This window comes from Nipponia nippon, unplaced genomic scaffold, assembly GCF_047370975.1.
Source record: "Nipponia nippon isolate SJK-2023a ecotype South Korea unplaced genomic scaffold, ASM4737097v1 scaffold_4, whole genome shotgun sequence".
NCBI lineage: Eukaryota > Metazoa > Chordata > Aves > Pelecaniformes > Threskiornithidae > Nipponia > Nipponia nippon.
The window spans coordinates 44,400,167-44,423,360 of record NW_028262358.1 but is presented as its reverse complement, the minus strand read 5'-3'; the positions used below and the strand labels follow the sequence as shown (position 1 = coordinate 44,423,360).

The 23,194-nt window shown below is 41.1% G+C and overlaps 1 protein-coding gene across 4 annotated transcripts in view; it reads left to right on the top strand.

Moving 5' to 3' along the window:
* Positions 1–643: 643 nt before the first annotated feature.
* The window catches only part of MAP3K21 (mitogen-activated protein kinase kinase kinase 21), a 41,558-nt gene continuing 19,007 nt past the window's right edge, over positions 644–23,194 (top strand). For all 4 annotated transcript variants that reach the window (XM_087777033.1, XM_087777031.1, XM_087777032.1 and 1 more), the window contains exons 1-2: positions 644–1,435; positions 19,879–20,059. In XM_087777033.1, the coding sequence (XP_087633159.1) occupies positions 688–1,435; positions 19,879–20,059 (929 nt within the window). In that variant the 5' untranslated portion in view covers positions 644–687. The remainder of the gene's footprint in view (positions 1,436–19,878; positions 20,060–23,194) is intronic.

Here is a 23,194-nt window from a genome sequence, read left to right as displayed (position 1 = left end):
GGCGGCACGAACCCCCCGACCTGCTTTGCCGCCCCCCGAGGGACGAAGCAAGCCGGGGCGGGCGCCTGAGGGCGGCCTCCACCGAGGCGCCGCTGCTCGCCCGGGGGCCACGGGCTCCCCCCGACACCGCCCCGGCTCCGCGCGGGGCCGGACCGGGCCGCTCCTGCCCCGACCCCCGGCCGCGACGGCCGGCGGCGGGGCGCGGCCGCTGCCTGCGCCTCAGCCGCCCGCGCGCCGGCCCCTGCCCCGCCCCCCGCGGCGGCCGGAGCCTGCCAGTCTGGGCGCGTGGGAGGGCGGGCGCGCGGGCAGGTAGGCGCCCGCCCCCGCCTCCCGCTCGCGGCCCCACGTGACGGCCGGCGGCCAATCCCCGACGGCAGGGCGCGGCGGCGGGCGGGAGGGAGGGAGGTTGCGGGGTGCCGCCGCTCCCCGCCCCGCCTTCCCCGCCCGCGCTTGCGCCCTACCTGCCGCAGCCCCGCGGCGGCGGCGGCGGCGGCGGCGGCGACCGGGCCGGGCGGGCCCCGCCCCTGCCCCGGCCCCGCCCCTTCCCCCTGCCTGGCGCCCCCGCCCCTCCCCCTCCCGCAGCTCCCGCTCGGCGGCGGCGGCGGCGGCGGCGGCAGGTGAGGATGCGGCCGGGCGGGCGCCTCCGCGTCGGCGGCGCTGGCGGCCGCCGGGGCTGAGGTCGCTGCCATGGCTCTGCCGGGCGCCGGGGCGGCGGCCGCCGGCGGGGGCCCGTGCCCGCTGTGGACGGCGCTGTACGACTATGAGGCGAGCGGCGAGGACGAGCTGAGCCTGCGGCGGGGGGACGTGGTGGAGGTGCTGTCGCAGGACGCGGCCGTGTCCGGCGACGACGGCTGGTGGGCGGGGAAGATCCGCCACCGCCTCGGCATCTTCCCCGCCAACTACGTGACCCGCCAGCCCCGCGGCGGGGCGGCGGCGGCGGCGGCGGGGGCCGGCGGCGGCGGGCGGGGGGACCCCGCGGGGAGCCTGACGGAGATCGACTTCCAGCACCTGGAGCTGCAGGAGATCATCGGCGTGGGGGGCTTCGGGAAGGTGTACCGGGCCACCTGGCGCGGCCGCGAGGTGGCCGTGAAGGCGGCGCGGCAGGACCCCGACGAGGACATCACGGCCACGGCGGAGAGCGTGCGGCAGGAGGCCAAGCTCTTCTCCATGCTGAGGCACCCCAACATCATCGCCCTGCACGGGGTCTGCCTGCGGGAGCCCAACCTCTGCCTCGTCATGGAGTTCGCCCGCGGCGGCTCCCTCAACAGGGCCCTGGCCGCCGCCGCCGCCCCCGGGGCCGGGGCCGCCCGCGGGGGCCGCCGCATCCCCCCGCACATCCTGGTGAACTGGGCGGTGCAGATCGCCCGCGGCATGCTCTACCTGCACGACGAGGCCATCGTCCCCATCCTGCACCGGGACCTCAAGTCGAGCAACAGTGAGTCCCGGCCGGGGCGGGGGGGTGAGGGGTGAGGAGGGGCCTCCGGGCCGCCGCGGCGAGGCGGCAGCGAGGGGGTCGGCGGCCCTCTGCCGCGGCTGGGCTGCGGCGCGGCGCCGGCCCCTCGCCGGAGGCCGCCCGGGAAAAGGGGGGAAACGCCTGAGGCTGCTAGGAAACGGGCGGCCGGGCCCGGCCCGGGAGCCCTGTTTCACCGGGAGGTGGGTGTCGCAACTTGGGCGGCGCGGGCACCCTCTGCCAGCAGCCGGGGCTGGCGGCAGGTTGGCCGCCGGGGCTGCGGGCTGGGTACGGAGTCGTGAACAGGTCGGGAGGAAAGGGTTTGCCTGCCGCGCACGCAGAGCAAAGTCCCGACCTCTCGGACGGGAGCTCGCTTAAAAGCGAGGCGGGATAAAATCCTGTGCTGCACGACCGCCGCTGCAAATCCACGAGGCTTCTTTTACTCTGATGCGTTGCGCAGTCCTCGCTTTTAAAAGTTAGAGTAAACCAAGCGCCTTGTCGAGGAAAGGTTTCATGAGGCTATCGCTTCTGTTTCACCGCCGAACAATCGGACGTGTTTCTGTTTTCCATTGCGTGCATTTAGCATTGCTAAAATTCACCCGCTTAGCGAACGCTGAGACGGAAAAGACAGCAGCTGAAAAACAGTAGAAACTCTTGCGCAGTTGCCAGATTTGCTTTCAGCCGTTGGCACGGACAAAAGCACCTGAAAGAGTGAGGGAGTTGCTCAGTTCATGCTTAATGGATCCTTGGTCCCTCTGTCGATACAGGAGCATCTAAGATTTTGGCAGTTGTGGTGTTGGAAGGCTGGCTTACTGGAATAGAGGTGTTTATAACTGGCTGTTATACTTGTCTGTTGAATTGGTGATCTGAAAGTGGAAACCTATGTGCTTCCATAAATGTCAGAAGCTCTCTCTCTTACCTTTTTGTTCTGAATGGGCCAAATGTGCAGCAATATGTTACTCTTTTTTCTCCGATTAGGAGTCCTGAAGTAGTCCAGTAGAAGTAAAAAAAGCTTCATTCAAGTTTGAAGCACTTTGTTTAAAAGGCCTTTGCAGCGTGTCTTGAAGGTCATCGTGCATGGGTTGTTAAGACAAGGCTCAGTCATGGGACTGCTCCTGAGAATACTTTCACTATTTGTTTGATAAAGAAAGGACCTAGCTCAGCCACATTTGTGGTTCTGCTTGTAGCACAAGATGACAAACTCTTGCAATGTACCTTTAGGGTCATGCCCAACACCTTAATTTCTAGCAAGTTGTCTGTATGCAGCTTGTGCCCTCCTGGTTTGCTGCTCTGTTCGAAGTGAGCTGCTGTATCTGGAGTACTTAGTGGCTTTCCTTAGACAAAGTGGCTTGCTGCCTGCTAGCCTCCTAAGGTGACAGTGTCAAAGTCCGTACCTGAAACGAATTCATAACCCTGTGGTTTAGCGTACCACCTACAGCTGAGTTGGTGACTGCAGTGAACTGATTGCCGTTACCATCTCTGTGTATGTGGATAATGGCAGAGCATTTTAAAAATATGCTTTTGATTAGAACCTCGGCGTATGTGCCTGTTCACTGCTTTCATTACTAACCCGTGTTGCATGTGCACTTTAGCTACTTAGTTTTCTCACCATATTTCTTAATCTTAGTGAAGCTTGAAGACAGTATTGAATATGCTAAATAGAATTATGTCTCTTGATCATCCAACTAAATCATAATGTTGGAGGACCATGGTGCGCTGGTGGTACAATATGCTACAGTAATTAAGTTCAACAACATGAATTTAAAATGACTGCAAATCATGACGGTATCCTGTCTTCTCTTAACTCATCTGTTTATCAAAGATTTCACTTCATTCTTTTACTATGGTCTTTTCCAGTCTTACACAGTGGGAGTGGAAAGCTTCCAGGTTGACTGATTGATAGTAACAGTTCAGCAACGGCTATCGCTGCAGACAGGGATCTGGCAGCACCCATTCCTCAACTGCTCATCGCTGCTTTCCGTGGACTGCTAGCGGTGGTGGTTCAGTGCTCTCCATTCAGCAGCTCTAGGTAGTGTACCAATGTATCAGTTTTGTGCTAGCTTAGTTATTAAGAAGAAATTTTTCTTCCTTGGACAGCCAATTGGAAAAATGACTGCCCTTAACATGGCATGGTAAGGAATGCTTCCCAAACTACTTCCCTAGCAAATAGGCATGAACTAATTTTTCCAGCCAGGGGAAGGGAGCTCCTTCCACCAGTATATGCGATCCAGAAAGGATATATGTCTGGGCTTGTGGTTGGCAGGTGAAAGGCAAAGCAAGAATCTCAAAGGCAAGTGTGTTATTTCTCTCCAAGCAATTTTATGGAGTTGGGATCTATAGGGCAGCATATCTAGTGTGGTTTTGCTGATGCCAAATTTACATGACTGGAGAGAAGGTGCCACAGAGAGAAGAGCCATGAGAGCAGCACCGTTTTATTAGCAGCAGTGACCATCTAGGTTTGTATGCACAAGTTTCCTTGGGCTCCTTTCGGGAGGTGGAAAAAGGTTTCTGTTTCTGCCAAAGCAAGAAAAGGGAAATAAATAGGTATGCAAATCTTGTCTATATTGGGAAGAACAACTAACAAACTTGGTTGTGAGGTCTGGACAAGGAAGGAAGGGGTAACTGTTGAGTTTTGTTGGTAGCAGAGTTTCTTCGATTCTGGAGTCCAGGTAAAATAAACTTGATATTTAAAGGTTATTCAGAAGTAGACAAAACAAAGGTATAAAGAAGGTTCTTAGCTTTAGATATGTGTGATAAAATGAAACATAGTAACCATGGCCTCTAATGTTGGTTTGCAAATTTTGGGTCCTTTGTAAAACCTTGTGCAGGTGACACAGTGAGAAGTTTCTCTGAAAAAAGAAGGTCTATTCGTGGTCTATTTCGAGAATATCTTTCTCATAAGCAGTTCTTATGTTCTTAGGTAGACTTCATAGATTAAAGAGATAATCTAAAATTAAGGGTTAAGAGGTGGACTTCATCTATCTAAAATCTGAAGACAAAATTTGAAAGAAAATTTGACATTTTTCAAACCTTCATGGATAGTCAAGAAATTCTGAATTAAATGATACTTTGACTGAAAAGCAGCTATCTTAAAAATTGTGAAAATACTTGAACATTCTTAACTGTGTCTTCAGGGTACAAACTTAGTCTTGATTAAGCATGCCAGCTGATTATGAAAAAGTTAAGTTTTACTGAAAATAAAAACCACAAGTTCGTCTGCAAGACCGGACACTAATAGTGACGTGTCTTTTCAGCACATCTCAGCTGCTCTGCTGACTCCTTGAAAGGGCAACTTTTTTCTCTAGGGGAATCAAATTGCTTTCTTCTGGGCAAGGACACCCCATTAGTTACAAGACCTGTGGTTGTTTGGGGGCTTGGTGCAGCCTTTCCTGATTCTTTTTTAGTCTTCTGAAGAAAGCTAGTAACATGCTCAGATAGAGTAAGCAAGGTTTTTACTTTCTGAAGTCTGGTGTAGAGAAAGCAGAGGTTCGTGTTTCTGGGATTGATTTCAGACTGTGCAGTACTTCTGCCTTAAAAAATGCACTTTATCTCTAGTGCAGCAGCTTTGTGTACTTGTAGGAAATGTCACAAAGAGTTCAGAATAACTTGCTTACGGCATAGACCCATCCATGAATACAAAGTAAAGCATAAAGTTAATTCTGTGCAGATTACGTGTACTAATACAATACTGATAAAGCACTCTCTACTCATTTGTAGTAGATGGATATGCAAGTAAGGTTCAGTTTGCTATGGCTTTCACCAACTCCTCTGGCATCCCAGGATCCTTTGCCGCCCTCAGATCTCTGAAGTGTATTGAATTTATATAACTTTTTGACATCGTCAAAGACAGCTTGAGTTTCAAAGATTGTTGAATAAGGCCATGGATGTGACAATGCTAATGAGAGCAATACTGGAAATCTGAAGAAATCAAACATACAAGAGAACAGTGACACTGCAATTGGACAATCCACTTTAATGTGACATTCTTCAAACTAGTCTCATGAAAAACAGTCAGAAAATAGAAATAATTTGGTTTTAAAACCTCAAAAGGAAGTGTGATGTGGTTTGACAGAACTGTTGAATCAGTTGCTTTTGATGAGGAAGGTGTCTTGAAGTCTGAGAAAAGCAAGAACAAATTATCTCTGGTTCTTTGCTCTTACAGGTTATTTGCAGCAGAATTGCTCAAGTTATGCTGTTAAACACCTTTACAATAAGATGGATAAGTTTTCAAGAACTTATAAAAACTACTTTCCCTCTCAACTTCTCCACCTAGCAACTTTAGGCTAGCTGTTCAGGGAGAGGAAGAGAAAGAAACCAGAGTTAAGCCTATCTGCCATCTTCTGAACTGATTTTATTTATTCTAAAATCACTGGGGTGCATAATCTGTCTCTTGGCTCTGTTTTGCAGAGGGAGGACTTGCTCACATCACAAGTCGAGCTGTAAGGATTGCTTAGATGTTACTAAAGGCTTGAAAATTCAGTATCTTCTAATGTACAGTTACCAAGAAAATAAAAAAGAAATGATATGACAATTGTCTTTTGTAGTTTTGAGGGAGAAGAGAGAGAGCTTTTCAGCAGATTTGAGCTTCAACCTAACTTTCTTTGTCTGGAAATCAAGTTCCAAGATCTCCTTGAATGGCAGTGAAAGTTAAAAGAGTTGTTTCTGTCAATAGCAATGTGCCACTTACTGCTCAGCTGTTACCTTGTAACAAAACTAAAAAATCTGATTTTCTACCGGTATGTATTCAGCATCTCCCTCTCCTCCTCCTGGCGCTCTCAATTCGTGGAACTTCTGCTCTCCTGTTCCCTTCCCCATCCCCAGTGTCCCCGCTGGGCTAAGCCTGGCTGTCCCAGGCTGCCCCACCTCCAGTGCTGGGTGACTCCTGCCACCTCCTATAGCAGGCTGCGTATAATTGGTGTGAAACCACTTGTATTGCCTGGCTAGCTGCTAAGCTCCTACTGGCCGGCCTCTCGGAGGTCTGGCGAGGAACGAACATGTTTTTTTCTGGCAGAACTAACTGCAGTTCCTCTTCCGTAAGGCAGCTGACTTTCATGAAACCCGTAGGAACCGTATCTCTGAGAACGTGGTATTGCTTTGACTAACGTCAGACAGATAAAATAGTGGGGCTAGAAGTTATTTAGCCATTTAAAATTCTTATGCTGTAGTTTTCCTTGGTGTGTTCATATAGGAAGTCATGGCACTTAAATGCTTTGCACTATTCTTAATTACCTAAATTGCATGAAGCTAGAAACTGTTCCAGGTGCACCAGCTTCCTGTCCCATCTCTAATGAGTGGCAGTAGCCCTGCCTTGTGCTTTGCTGTAAAGATAATGCTGCTGCATTACAACATAAGAACCAGTCATACATCCTGAAGCATCTGGAAATGTATAGCAGGAAGGAGCTCTAGTTTTAATAACCTTGTCCACTTAGTATTCTTAAAAACAAAACCAAAAAACCCCACCAATAATCAAAATCAAACCACCCTAATGCAAACTGTGGTAGGATTGCAGAATTTCATCAATGTTCTATTAAAAGTTAGCATGCCGTTGAATTCTAGTAAGGTTTTCTTTTGAATATAGTTATGTCACTTGAAAATGTTCTACTTTGTTTCATAAAACCTTGCTCCCAGTAATTTGTTTCATTGTTTGATGTGTGCTCAGACTATGTAGATAGGGATTTTATTTTTTTAGAGACCCTGAAGGCTGGTTGGATTCTGTGGGAGCAGCAAATGCTTAGCAGCCTTGAGCTATAGTGTAGCTTTTTCCAGTTCGTCAAAGGAAATGTTTTGTGTTATGCACATTTTATATTCACTTTATATGTTCACTTGCTGGATAAATATGTTGTATATTTTGTGTTCAGAAAGGGATGCTGGAATTCAAGAAAGAACTATTTTGAGCAACTGATTGCTATGATTGTCTCAATCTGCAGTAGAAATAACTAGTGCTAAAATGTTGTAGAGGCTAATTTCCAGTCGAAGGATGTGTTTCAGCATTTAAAACTAATATTCAGGAACTTAATGATTTTAATACAATATCTGTCAAATGAAATTTTGTGAACTACTGCTCTGTAGCACAATATTCGTTTGTACAGTTTGTAAGCTTCCAGAGGAGGAGTAACACCCAGCAGTTATTTTATTTGTAGATGAAGACTTAACTGCAATAGCCATTTATTTGACCTCAATCTACTGTCTTCTAAATTTGCTACTCTTTGATGTTTTTCTGTATCTCAGGTCTGGACATTAATGGGGGAAAAATGCTCATTAATTTAGAACAAATTCCCTCAAAGCTAACAAGGCTCAAGTATATTTACATATAGTCCTTAAAGCTGAAAACAAGATTCTAGGCTGAAACACTAGCTAAATGTAATATAATTAATTTTAAAACCCATGAACTTTTAATACCCCTATTCATAGCTCATTTTTCATACAGACTTTCATTTCAATGTTTCCCCAACTGTGTCCATCTGACAAGTGTAGAGTTGTTCCTTATTTGGTGTTGAGACTCTTTGCATCTTTAACAGGTAGGATTATTAATTCAAGAATAATGTTACTTTGATCTTTTTCTGGCTCTTATTTGGTTCTTCATGTCTTTCTCCTCTCCCTGTCTTTGTTCTCTCTCTCATTGTAAGACACCAAGTGACCTGGCTTACAGGTGTTGGAAATTTGTTTTTTTCTTTTTTCCTGCTCCATGTTGGACTCTTTGTAGCAGGTTTCTGCAAGAGGCTTGTTTGCACTAAGGTTTCTGGTGACCTTTTCATGTCCAACATGGGGAGTCATGTTCTAGTCTGTATGTCGCTTTTGCTGACTGTCTTTTCTGAAAAAGAGTTCTGTTTTGGGGTAGCATTATAAATTGAAGTGTAGGACTTTGGATTAGAGTGTGTGTAGTACTTTTATATTAAAGAAGACTTCAAGCATTACTTGGCTTGATTTTTTTTTTTTTTAAAGTTGGTCCCCTAAGGATATGGTCACATACCTACCTGCCTCTGAAAATTGCACTGAGCGAGCAACCTATTTCCACAGAAGTCAATGGAAAAACAGGCAGCTAAACACCTCCCATTAGCTGTTAAAATACTTGTACAATTTTGTTCATTCCCCTAAACAGTGAGAAATAAGTTTAACTGCTGACCATAACCCTTGTGAAATGAGGTATAAATAAATAAACAGAATGCAAAATGGGGTTGGGATTTGGGCATCGATAACGTTAGCCTAGCATTAGAAAAATTTGAGGTAGAACTGAGTTTTCAGTTACAGATTATTATTTTCCCCCTATTGGGACTGCAAGCACAGTGCATGCCTTTGGACCCTCTTACCAAATATTAAAAGTTCCATTAAAAAGTTATGTTCTGCAACCTCAAAAGAATACAGAAGGAACACATCATTGAACTGTATTTGGATGGTGAATGCTGTTTTGTGGTTTCTTTGACCTTAGAAGAGAATGGCTTTTTGTTTGCAGCCTGTAAGTTTTCTTATCACTAAGTATAAACTTTCGTCTAAACATGCTTCAGTGTTTCAAGTTCTGAAACATGATGGCCTTGTCCAGTGAAAATTTGCAAGGAGTGTTTGCAGCATGGGTGATTTCTGTCCTTGATTTTTTATTTTGGATGATCTTTTAAAATTTAAAGCATTGAAATTCATCCCAATGACCTTCAGTAATAATGCTTCTAAAAACTGCAGTGATTTTTTTATTTTTGAGCTTTGGGTATGTTTTGGTTTGGTTGGGTTTTTTGTTGGTTTGTTTTTTGTTAGAGGCAAAATTATGGCATTGATGTCAACAAACATATAGGTAATATATGTACAGATAAAAATAGATAAAATATATTAAATACCAAATGACTTGGTTGTCTATAGTAGCAGTTACCAAAATAATAACTGGTGTCAAAAATTTACATTCCTGCATTGACAGCTTAAAACCATTTCCACCATTTTTACTTTGTTTGATTGTGTCACTGAGAGCTTACCTCAGATCAGTAACTGAAAGTAAGTGGATGTTTAAATTTTGACACACATACTGCATCTTAAAGTCATGGGTTATATATGGTAGGATGGAAAAGTTACATGTCTGTATAATGTCACCACAGAAGTATTCCTCCTTCTTAGAGCTTCTTGCCAAGTTTAACCATTTTTTGTGGGGGGGTCATAGCTCCAGTTAAATCAGTCCTAGACATGCCAGTGTTGGCTATATAATGATGCTTTGTTCTCTTCATAGTGACTAAAATCTGTGTTTTGGCAGGTGTGCTATTAACTTGGAGCTGATAAGCCGTCCCTCCCTCTCGAAAACGCAGCAGTAACTGCTTCATTGCTGTGGTTCGTTTGGGACAAATTAACCCTTGGAACTGGTTCTATTTTTGTTTGAAATATTTAGGCAGTTTTGTGATTTTCTTTTCCATTAGAATTAGATGACACTGTTCTTCCTGAAACTAATTGTGTTTATTTCCTCATGTGTTATGTAAAAAGGAAAAAATTGCACTTTTTAACTCATTACTGAATATTATGCTAATTATTGAGTCAAAAGAGCAGGTTTTCCCTTCCATTTTCTCCTCCCAAGAGAAGGAGAGCGCTGCCAAGTTCGCAGAGTTCTCATTTCAAAATAAGTGTTTTGCCTTTGCTATTAAAGAAGAGTAGAGTTCTTGGAAATGCACAGTCCTGAGGGGCTTCAGCTACTGAAGAAACTGCAAGGATGGAACGCAGGAATACTTCTACCCCACAGAACATATTAAAAAGTTTGATTTTTTTTTTTCTCCCAAGTTTTGTATTTTAGAAAAAAAGTGGGCTCAAAAATTCAGTTGTGTTTGGTTTTTTGTTTTTTTTTTTTTTTCCTGCTTTGTTTTGGAACAGGTTGTTTGGCAAAAAATGTTTTAAAGCAATAAGACTCTCTCAAATATTCTGTATAAAAGAAACTGACAGCCTAAGTCAGAATTCTTTATGGAGTGTAACATACTAAAATTCCTCATAGAAATTATATTAAAGGAGTTTCATGTTAACTGATGAGGTTCTAAGGGAACTCGGTGTCTAAAGATGACTAAGCATCTACAGCCAGAGTTTGTTTGGATTCATAGCAGTAGGCATCTTCAAAAGGAGGGAGAAAATTTTTTTGTTTTCCATTTATTCAACTGGTTCTTTTCAATAGTAAATTTCATCAAAGATGATTTTATAATGGAAAAAAGTAGCAAAGCTGCGTTCTGTCTTTACCTCTCTGACTAAAACTAGATGTAAAAGGATTAGATCTATTAATTCTGAAATGTTGCTTGACTTCTCACTTACTACAGCAGGTGATGTGTGGCTTCATTTAGCAGCTAGCTGCAGGAGGAGGCTTCCCCACCTGTCTCCAGGCACAGGTTCTTCCCCTCCCACATGTCAGCAGAATCTCCTTGTCTTTGCCTGCACAGTCAGTAGGTTTGGGTTAAATCAGTTGAGGGATCCAGCAGAAAACTACTCTAAGCTGTTTTATTTGCAGGCTTAATTTTCTGCTGGGCTACCTGGCTAGTTGAGTCTCCCAAGACTACCCAGTTGCTAGACTCAGTGTGGGAGGAAAAAGAGCTGTGAGGATGAGGGACTGTAACTGGAGAGGAGATTAAAATAAGTATTTTAGCGACAGCAAGCTGTTATGGTCTTGGTTGTGACATCAACTTACACCCTTATACTTCAGTTCGGTTAGTAAGTCACCTTTAAAGGTAGAATGTGTTTTTAATTTTTTATGTATGTATCTACTTATATTAAACTTTTCTAAACTTTCCTTAATTTTGAAGTGATATTTTTGTGCATTAAATATTCTAATTTCAATACATCAAATGCAACCTGATATACATCACAAAAAATAAAGCAACAAGGAAGTACGTAATTGCCGAATGTACTGTGTTACGATCAGGAAAAGTATGCCAACTGTGTAAATACTTGCATGTATTCAGAAGCCATGTATTCTCCTAATTAGCTTGACATATCAAATTGCATCAAGTCATGTTCTATTTACTTCAAAAAAAAAAAAACCCAACTATATAAATCCAAAACAAATTTGAATGAAATATTCTTGTTTTCTAAACTAAATCTTGAAAAAGTGATTTGACTAATGATAGATAAGTTAACTTGTTAGTTCTGAAGGAAGGTAACCTCTGTGAGCTCTTGCCCCTGGATGCCATTTTTGAGATTAGAAACCTCAACTGCATTGCCCTGGTGAATTCTCTTATGTTCTGTGGCATATATTGATTTACTTTGTTTTGAAGGGAATGGCTAGGTCTTGAATTTGGGGTAAGGGAGGTGATTAATATGTTTTCTGAAAGTTTCTGTTGGAGGAAATTGTACCTGATGCATTATATATTGGCTAAGACTCCTTTTGCAGTTTGAATACAATAGCTTTAGTTTGCCTTGCGTTTTGTTTTTTTTAGGAATAGGAAGAAGTTCTTTAAAAAAAAATTACTATTTCATAATAAAGGTGGTGTTCTTTAACAACGGATACACAGCCACTTTGTTCTGTAGAGTTTGAAACTAGAAGAATATCTTAGTCAGGAATGACCGCTTTACCATCTAACTATTATTACTAGTTGTTCTTAGCATATTTTTCTAATCTACCTGCATTTTGGTCACTGTTTTTATTGCATAGCTGCCTTTTAAAAACTAATAGCAAGCAAAGAAGAAAGAGCTTAAAAGAAAGTAATTGCTGTTTCAAATAAGTATGGAAGTTCCTGGTAGGTGCTGCATAACTTGAATGTTTTGAGTTTTAAAGCTAAGTTTCAGTGTTGGTTGATTGCCATGTAATCCTAAAATTATGGAGGAATTGCTGCAATGAGGTAACTTTTCTCAAATGTAGTATTGAGGTAACTTTTCTCAAATGTAGTATTTTCAGAATTTACTGTTTAAATGATGTTTATTTGAATGTCTAATTATAAACACTTGTTACCTCTGGTAGTTCTTCTTATGGCACAATAGAAATTTCTGTTTTGCGTTACAGAACTATCTGAACAGCAAGTGAAGCACAAACGGCAGGCAGTAAAGTAACTTGCAGCATCTGCATCCTGTGCCAATAACTTGTTAAAACTGCTTCTTTCCTCTCAAGTTTCCATTTGCCCAAAGTTGCTTTAATAATGGTTATTAAAGAAGTGAAGGGGAAGCAAACAATGGTGATGCAAGGCGTGTTGAAGCTGTTGAAATCTCTCATCCCTCTTTCTCGCTCTTCCCTTCGTTTTCTCCAGATAGCCAGGTGACTCCCTATCATCCTCATGCTTTGGTGGTTTTCTTGTGCCACATGTCCTGCTTTGGGATGTGTTTTTCTTATGGGGTTGGTGTGTATTTGTCAATTAGTGTTGTCAAGGACTTTGTGTCAAGTCTTGTCTTGTTTTGGCTTTCCAATTGGGAACACCTTGTGCAGGGTTGTGGTTTTTTTTTTTATATATATGTTGGCTCCTGTGAGGTAGGATTCCCTCTTTTTTTTAATTTATTTTTTTTTTTTTTAGTTTATACATTTAAGAACAAACTCTTGTTGAGTTGTTTTCAATTTACTGTGAAAATTAAGAAATGGTTATATGTCTGCTGTGAAGGGACATAAATGATAGAGGAATACGGTATCCCTATAATAAAAGGTAGAGAAATGCCTCCTGCATAGGTAATCAGTGTTTAAAGGACGAAATTCACTTCCTAATGATGAGCTCTAAACTTAAGCTAGTGAGATAATTGCAATCCTACAGATACTGGCTACAGAGATGAGGATAACGGCTGTTATCCTGAGAACCCATAGGAGAAAAGCAAGGTATTTAAGAAGCAGTGCTCTATAGGCAAACGTATAATTTTTTGTATGTATTGAAGATGTCCTGATCAGTTAATGTTTTCACTGTGGTAGTTAATTTGTGATTTAAATGCTTAATGTTTTCACTGTGATAGTTAATTTGCAGTTTAAAAACTGGGCATGGCTTCTATAACCAGTGTTGAAATTTTAATTTCTAATTACAATCGGAACCAAGCAGCAGCTCCACATAATGGTGGTAGGCCTCTTATTGGCAAGGTGTTGTGTTTCATTAACTGAATATGCAGTGTTTAATAAGTTGGTGTTGGGTTTTGTTTTTTTTTTTTCTGCCGATTAGTTCCTAGGTGAAGATACAAGGTTGCCCTGCTGGTTTTGTTGCATGTTGATTTAGTGAATTAACAGGAACCAGATTCACTTGCAAACAGTTGGAGAGGGAACTGACTGGGTGCGGGGGGAATGGACAACAGTAGCAGCATTGTCTGGACACTCTCTATTTGCAAGTAGACGTATACAGTGTAACATCTTTCTTTTGTTTCTGCTGTTCTCTAAAAATGACTTTATCAGTGGTGGTAAATGTAGTGGACATGCAGGCAGTCTTGCCTGTAATCATACTAACTTTAAATAGCTATGCTATTAAATAGCTTATATTTGCAAAAGCCATGATAGTCAGCTATTTAGCAAACTGTAGATAAGGTAGCAAGAAGCAGTTGGTGGAAAATAACTAACTTGAGAAAATAACGTTGCTTAACATTTTATTTTTAGTAGTAACAAAATACAGAATATAAAGAGGGTATAGTAGAAGGTCTAAAGAGAGTGTAAAGGGGATAGAAGGGATAGAAAGGACTTGAGTACTTGAGGATTTTTATTTTTTTAAGTTTAAGCATTAAAAGATAGTTTGAATTCAGTACGTCTAAACTATTAAAAAGGTGTTCAATTCTTTGACTCGGCTTCTCTCAGAAAAGGCTAGTAACTGAAAATGGTCACCTGAAAGTGCTGGAATGCATTGTGAAATAAAACTGATTTTAACTGCATAAAGTCTTTGGACTTCAAGAAACTTGTTGAATGAAATATTGTATTAACTGAGGACTTCGAGATAGATAAAGATGGAGAAATATAATCTATATGTATTTAGTAACAAAAAGAAAACTAAGACTGTAGGAAATAAGCCTGCATTATAAGAGTAGCATTGAAGAGCTTAGTGCTAGGTGGAGGTTTCCTGGGTATGCTGCCAACTAAAAGGTCTGTCCAGGCTTCCCTCAGGCTTGCTGTAAACACTGTTTCTTAAGCTACCTAAATTTTAAGAAATAAAAAGGGGAGAAGCTGAGGCAAGAATGTGAGCCTTTTATTTAAAACTATGCTTTAAACTGTACAAAATTTAAAAATGCTTGCAATTTAAACAAATACTTTCAGTTCCTCTCTCGACTTTCAGCTTAGTCCTGAAAGCAGTGGGGGTGTAGTTCTGGACCTATCTGAATTTGGTAGAGCAAGCATGCACCCCAGGAATCTGATTTCTCTAAATATGCTCTTTTCTATTATTTCTTGAGCAGTTACAGCCTATCTGTCTGTATCCTCCCTCTCACTTAATTTTTTTTTTTTTTTTTTCCGCCCCAATAAAATTTCAACCCAACTCACAAGAAAAGAGAATGGAGGAGAGAAGGCAGCTCTTATCCAGATCTGGCCAGAGCTGGTCTGCCACTTTATGCATCTCTAACCTGAGCTGCTGCAGTTGATCTCTTACCTTTTGCTCTCAGTAGCTCAAAGCAAGTGTTACTGCCAGAGGGGAGAGTTTGGAGATGGAGTAGTGGAAAGGGAATGGCACAGGAAAAGGAGGAGGGACTGGGCGCATTTGGGTGGGATTTTACTGGGACTTCTGCCTCCTTTTGAAGCCTAAATTCTCTGCCTTTCCTGACTAAGAATAGCTTGTATGGGAACAGTAGTCGTTCAGCAGAGATGCTGCTGGTTCTGTTTTAATTAGAGGAAGACGGACTTGGGAAGTACTGTTGGGCTCAGCAAGTCCAGTTCCCTTGCGGTCTTGGGCAACTGTGTGATAGATTTTAGTTTTTAAAAGTATGCAGAACATCTTATCTGCATACTGTTACACCGTAAAATACTTGCAGTGTGCTGTAAGATTAGTAGAGAAAGACTCCAGCTGTAACTATGATAATGCAGAAAGAAAGCAGGAAAGATAATGGCATTGCTATTTCAGGAACCATTAGGTTTAACAGGAGCGTTTGTTGGATCTTGTGACTTTTTTGAGGAGTAAACTGTGCTTTACACTGCAGAGGAGAGCAAAAAGGAGGGTGGGAGAAAAGAGGCAATGTCTTGAAATCTGGTATGACTGTCCCCACCCTGGCAGCTCCAGATCTAGAACAGAGTTTAATCGCGAGCATGCCGGTAAGGTGGATCAGCCAGGGCACCTAGGAAAATATTTTATCAATAAGAGCACCTGTGCTGTAGGTCTGCATCCTGGTTCTAGATATGGCTAACTTCTGTTCTCATAACTGTTCTCGACATTTGTTTAGCCTAGCAAAAAGGACAAGCTTTTCTGATTTATCTAAATAAAAGACGTTACAGGTTCATAACTATTCTACTTCTATTTTCTGCATCTGCTCCAGTTTAAGTTCCTGTTGTTGAACTCACGTGTGCAGTTTTAGTCATCCAGTATTTCATATGAGGTTTTATGCTTTGTACAATTCTATTGATACTTCCCCGTTTATACTAAAAAAAGCCTTTTTAGTGCCTTTTAGAATTGCACGAGCTAGTTGCGCAACTATGCGTAGCTGCTGTTTTGGTCCTCCTTCTGTTAGCCAGAATAGCCAGCCTTTTTCCTTTGCCTCTGCATTATAGCTGTAGGTTTTATGATCGATCCTTTCCAACTTTGCTTATTTTCTAGTACGATGATCTGGTGGTCTTCAGAATGGGCAGTATCTTCTGACTTTGCTGTCAGTTCTTGAAACACACCTTGTATTTTTTACTCTGATTGCAAATCGGCACATGAAGCAATCATGCTTCCTAATGATGATTCCTTTTTATCCTGATAACTTGCCTCTTAAGATTTTCCTTCATACAACTGCTATACAGAATTCTTTGATTAATCCTTATTCTGTCTGCATAATTAAACTTCCTAAAAGGTACTCATATCTGCTCAAGTCTGCTATCTTATCCCTTTCTAAGAAACCATCTATCGGGACAAAATGGGTTTACTGTGACATGAGCTATTTGTAATGTAATTCTGCTATAAGTTTGCTGCTTTTTCTGTGCCTTGATGCCCCTAATTACTGTCCTTAATTAATTTTCTTCAAAATCCATTCTAAATGACATTTAAGTTAAATTTATGTCTGTAGTTGAGTGAATACAATACAGTTGCTTTGAATATAGTAAATGTTTATTTTTATTCTGTCATAGTGCCATAACTTTACAGATTCATAAAAATGTTTGATGGTAGATTTACACTTTTTGCAACGTTAGTCCTGCTCTCGGTGGGGAGAGTTTGACATCCTAAGGTCTGTTCCAACCTAAATTATTTCGTAATTCTATGAGCTGCTGCTTCAGTGTGAGCTAGGATGAGTAATACTTGGATTTCCATGTTCTTTTTAGTTACATTAGACAACCTGAGCGTGTAAGGTTTTTTTCATCTGTATCGTTAAATAGCAGTATTTTTGTTAGGGATGCTGTTAGAGTCCTCATGTACGCTTGCTGCACTGTCAAAAGTGTCTTTAATTTTTAAGACGTGCAAAATCATATTCACCAATTTCAATAGCACTTTACCACCCAGTATTTGTATTTTTTCATTTTTGTCTCTGATTTAAGGATTTTTTTGGCTTTTATCTTCAACCTATTGATTTATATTTCATGGAATTATTGAAAATAACATGCAATAATATCTCTTTTTTCCCCAGCTGTAAATGGTTCTGGGCATGTGCTGTCTCTTATATTCAAAGCGTACCTGGTATACGGCACCCTAACCTCTGCTGCTATGATGTTAATAAATTTACTTTCCCCTTGATCTCATTGCAGAAAGGACACAAAGTGTTGAAAATGGTGTAACCAGTAGGAAACATGTGCAACCTTAAAATATTTAGTCAAATGTTTATTTGTGGCTGTAGTACATGCAATGTTTGAATAATAGTCCACGATGAAGTTTTATGCTGGTTTGCAGAAAATAGTCTTCTCACATCCACCTTAGTCTCCTTCTCTTAGATTTTGAATCATTCGGAAATAGTCACAGTCTCTGGTTTTGCTTATGTCAAAATAAATGAGGTGGACGTAGGATTTTCCTGCACTTCTGCATTCCTAATCTAATTCAGGTTTTTTTGGTAGGTTTGAATTTATTTTCAAGTGGGCTTTGTACTATTAAATATTTTAGGCTGTGTTTGTCAGAATGATAGCACTAATGTAAGTATGAACTTTACTCTTTGTGGAAAAGAAAAAGTATGAAAAATGTTAAAGTAAAGCAGGTAGGGCTAAACTGGCTCTTACCCAGTGTAATATTGCAAGTGTAATGGGGTCTGAAAAGACAATTTAAAGGATTTGGAAAAGAAACAGGTGGGGGCTGAGTGAACAGGGTAAGCAAAAGACTGTAAAAGTGACTTCTCCCAGGTTAGCAGCCAGGAAGGGCTGGGAAGCTGTGGAGGCGGCAGAAGGATGCTATAGTAAAGGTTGCTAGGCTACTGTGCGGGAAGCACTTACGGAGCACTACTCAGCTATGCCGAGCATTTTTACTACCCAGCTGCTAAGTAATCTGGGTATAGTATGGCTGTTTTCCTGGCTACCGGCCGGAAAGGGAAGTTTGAACTGCTAAGAAACGTTGTCCTTCTGTAGAATGAAACTTGGCCACATGCCAGTTGTTACCTTTTGCAAGACTGACTGTTTTTGGTTTCGGTCACATTGACTGACAAGGAATGTCAGGAATTCTGCTGAACATGTTTGAAATGGAATAGCAAACAATAGGTCTTTGATTGAAGTATAAAAGTATAAAAACTCTCGCATGAATTTAACTTGTTCTAGAGGTGCTGACTGGTGAGCTTTTGGTTTGTCTATACCATCTTGGCCTTCATTTCTTCTACTCTGCGTTAAGCAGCTTACTGAAAATGGAATGTGGGTTCTGTTTTTTTCATCTGTATTTGATGTCATTTTTTAAATATTTATAAGGCTGTAATCTGTACCAGTAAAAATTATTTCTTGCAATTGCAAATGCACGGTTATCGGTTTTCCCTCTCTAAGGGAAGGTAATTCTTCATCTGCTTTTTTATTAATGGGTTCCCTGTACTGTGTTTTGCTGTGCATATAGTTGGAAAACACATGCGTTTGATTCTTATTTGTAATTTAACCTTTGATCTTTTGTCCCAGGAAATCATTTTAAGAGAAAGTTAAAGCTACCAGTTACTACTGCAGACAGTGACACAGGAACTGAATATGGAATTAAAATTCTAGTGTGTTAATAATGATTCCTTTGCACTCGTCGTCTTTCTCCTTGTGAGCTCGAACGCAATAGGCCAGTTCTCTTTTCTTTTAGCACTATTTTGTGAAGGTGTGTTACGACTCTGCCAATACTGTTACGTTACGAATGAGTCAGACGCTGAATACGCGCTGTAGGATGCAACAGCAAGAAAAGATAATTTACTCTTTAACGTCCACGAAGGTGCAGTGGATATAATGTGACATGGATTTGATCCTAGCCCAATGTCCTGTTGCCAGCTGGGGACTCCCCAGGCAAGCTGACTCCCCTGGTATATAGTCTCCCACCTTGCACTGATTTGTGGCCCAGGGATTTCTTGAACTTGAACCCACTTTTTTAATGTAAATGCTCTTTATGGAGTTGTCTTCTGTGAATTCGTGTAGGTGTTTTTTAAATCTATGTAAAATAATACTACTCACATACTATGCCAAGAATTCCAGAGTTCACCTACCCATGTGTTGTGTGAACGACTGCCACGTGTTTGATTCTTATCTGCTAATTTTGCTCAATGATGTCCGTTTCTTCTGTTGAGAAACCATGAACAATTGTTACCTATAGCTTTCTTCATTCCATGGGTGGTGTTATAGGTTCTGTTCTCAGCTGTTTCTTCTCCTGCAGAAAGATTCCTTGCCTACTAACCATTCCTTGTAGCTGTGGATATGCTGTTTTGAGCACCCTGGTTGTGTCCTCTGTGCGTCTTTCAGTTCTGTTATATACTTTTTGAGATGAGTAGGAGCCAGGATTGGGTGCAGTATTAAGGATGGATTTTATGCAGTGACATGATGTGTCCTGCTTTGTTTTCCAAGTCTTTCATAAGAATTCTGAACTTTGTTTTTGTTTTACTACTACTGCTATTTTTGTTACTTCAGAATCTCATTCTGAAGTGAATACCTTTTTCACAGCCTGTCATCATCTGTGGGATGTTAGGATTCCAGGCTTTCTTAAACTTATGTGCTTTACTTTACATCTCTTTACAGTGGATTTCGTGTGCCAGTTTAATATCTACTCACACGGTTCCATAAAGAACTCATGACACTGTAGGTATTTCTCACTTTTATAGCTTAGAATAGCTTAGAATTATTAAAAACCTTTTTCATGTTTATAAAAATTGCAATAATATTTTCACAACATTTAAAGTATACAATTATCTGTGCAGTACAAGTTGTATGTGAAATTAATAACAGGACTGGGTATTTTGAATTGATTCCCATTGCATTAATTTACAAACTCAATCTTTTGCAGTTTTGTTGCTAGAGAAGATGGAACATGATGACATTTGTAATAAAACTCTGAAGATTACAGACTTTGGTCTGGCTAGAGAGTGGCACAGAACAACGAAAATGAGTGCAGCAGGGACTTACGCGTGGATGGCTCCAGAAGTTATCAAGTCCTCCATGTTTTCTAAAGGAAGTGATATTTGGAGGTAAGAAGTTTGTCTGCTGAAGACCATGTTCAGCAGAACCACGCTGAAGTTTTTGAATGCATTTTTATTTGGAGTTTTTTGGTGGTTTTCTAGATTGTCTCAGCATATGGCAAGTATAGCTGTTCTATGAAATACATTCATTTCTCTGCATCTGGTTCATTTGATCTACCTTTAGTTATTCATGACTTACAAATTGGGGGAGGGAAAGGGAAAATAACAGAACAACTTTTTTTTTTTCTTTTTTTTTTTCTTTTTTTAAGAAAGCATGATCTCATTAAGAGAAGCCTTTAAAATATCTATTGGTTAAAATACGTAATTATTTTATCTGGAGTCTTAATATAAACAGCCACATGCTCTTGATACGTTAACATATGATTGATCTTGTATTGGTATATTTACTTTCTATCAGATGTCTGAAAAATCTCATCAATAAATAAAATTAATAAAAATAAGATGCAAACCGTAACTTTGCCAAATGTTAACTTAAATGAGTGATGCTTTTTAGGAATCTAGAATGTCATCATGTGTAAAAGAGAACATCAGATCTTAGCTTTTATATCTATAGAGATTTTGCTTCCAGTAGCTGGAGTGAGGAGAGTGTGTTCACCACAAAATTGTTTTAACTTGCTGTCTAATTTTAAAGGTGGGGAACTCCCTGTGTTAAATTTGTGAATTTCTCATTAAAGGCATTATTGTGGATCATATAAATAACAAGGCTCTTGCTAGTGATGCTATTTTTGAGTGGTGTAGTGTGGGATACATGTATTGTAGAAAGGTAATTTAAACTTTAGTTTTAATTTAATTCTGTTTTGTGAGTAGGGAAAAGCAGTGATTGCACAATAGGCTCTAAAAGCTGCTGTGCCTCACCCTGAAAAGTCTATGTTTCCCTTCTTTTTGAAATGTTTTCTCTCTGAAGGATCCAAGGTAGCTATTTGGGGAAGGAGGGGAGGACTTTAATCTGTTTTCTCATGCCTTCTTATGCATGTTCTGTGTTGTATAATTCTTAAATAGGGTCCTATTTTGCTTTGATGCCTGATATTCTACAGCATGAAGTAATACTTTTGGTATTCTCAGGACGATTCTGTATCTGCACTACTGTTTTGTGATGCCCGTTTGTCTTGTGTCTGGAACTGATTTTCAGCATTTTGTTTACATCAGTCTGAGTTGATGCCCAGTTGAGAAACATCTTTGGCTTCATTCTTTTTTTCCATTCTTTCTTCCTTTTTTCTTTAATTTTTTTTTTCTTTTGTGGGGTGGAGGTTGGGTGTAGGCGTTTCCCTAATCAGCTGTATTCCATGCTTAATTACAGGTCCTGTCCAGTCTTGTTGCTGTGATTTTAGGTATCTGAGGGGGTATGCTTTGGTGCAATTATTTTATATTCTGCTGCAACATTAGTTTACATTTTTGGAACCTACAGTATTTCTCTTCTTCGCCTTCTCTCCTGCACGCCTCTCTTTTAAAAATGTAAGTATTTAGCTCAATGATGGACGTCTAACAGGAGAGGTTTTTAAGTAAAAGGCTGTGTTGTACAGTATAGTTTAGACCTTCTTGGCTTCTAAAGATTTTCCGCTTGCTGCACCTTGATCTATTCTGTTGCTTATCTTTACTCTTTCTTTAAAAGAAAAGCAAATAAAGAATACCCTGGTTATGGGAGTGTTTTTTGTTTTAAAAAGCATTCAGGTTACAATTTAAGTACGGGTCTCTCTAAGACAAGAACGCAGTGTATGTCAGGAAAGTTCTAAACTTCAGTTACACATACTGAGTATTGAGTCTGCAAAAGTCGTCTGCGGACCTGCAGTTGAGGCTGCTCAAGTATGCTTACATTTGTAACTAGTCGTCCAGAATCAGCTAGTGCTCGGAAGCGTTGTGGGAGTATTTTCGTGCAGAGCCTTCCAAGGCTGCATGTTCTTAGGTGTCATCCTAGAGAGCAGAACTGGTACTTTCTAGGCTCTGCATGTATATCCTTTTGCTTCCCAAACCAGAATTATAACTACTGCTTTTATTATTCTTTGGCACATGCTTCCAAATTCCCAAATGAGAATTGCACTCTTTCAGCCCTACCCTTCCATCGATCATCACACATTTCTTAGTGGTAAGTCAGTCTTGGTTTTGTGTGTGGATCCTGAAAGTACGAATATGCCCACAGATTTCCAAGTGCTGGTGGTGTGCTTCAGCAGTGGTCTTTACAGTAACACGTACCTCCATTGTACAGCTCTTGGCAAAGCTAGGAAGCACTTACTCTACAGCAGAATAAGCAGCTGCTTTTGCCTGGCGCATTCGTATAATTTCGAAGTGATTCACGTAGCAATGCTTAGTAACCTCTGCTTTAGAAGGTGGATTGTAGAGTAAAACAAACCTTGAGAACTTTCATTACCTTCGTTTCGATCAGCTTTTAAAATATGTAAAACCATCAAGTTATTGCTGGAATGAGATATAGAAAGGCTTAAATCACATTTGACGGCAGGAGAATAATTTTTAATAATGAAAATACTTAAAAGGATATATTTTTGAAAATGTATTAGTTTTCATGGTTTAAAAATGTATAATTCAAGCATATTATGCCTGTATTTTTGGCCTTTTGCTGAAGATGGAAAAGGAGATGGTATTCACTCTTCTAAAAAAAAAATCTTTCTTAGAAGCTCTGACTGTATATATAGGACAACTGTGCGTGGTCTGGTGAAATTTAATGCACAAAGTAGCTACTTCTGTAGTTAAGAGAGTTAATAAGTAGTTGTTGTCCTAGATAATGATAGATTAGTACCTCCCAAAAACTCCAGCACGGCAGGACTAGAATGTCTTCAGGGTTCCTCCCCACAGTTTCCCCCCCCCCCCCCCAGCGCTGGCTCTTGGTACTTGATATTAAGACTGCTTTTGTTAAGAGATATTTTCAGGCTATTACTTCGTCGATCTGTTTAAAATTTTACAACCACCTTCTCGGCGCTGTTGAAAGCTACTTAGGATTAAAGGCTTGAATTGTAAATATAACTAAAGCTACTAGTGTGACACAACGATGTGTGATTTGATACGAGATTATTTCTTTTTAGTTAAATTTATTGGTCTGCTTAACTTTAGAGTTCATGCTAAAATATTTATAGAATAGTCTGAACAAGGGAATTCCTTGAATTTAGAACAGTA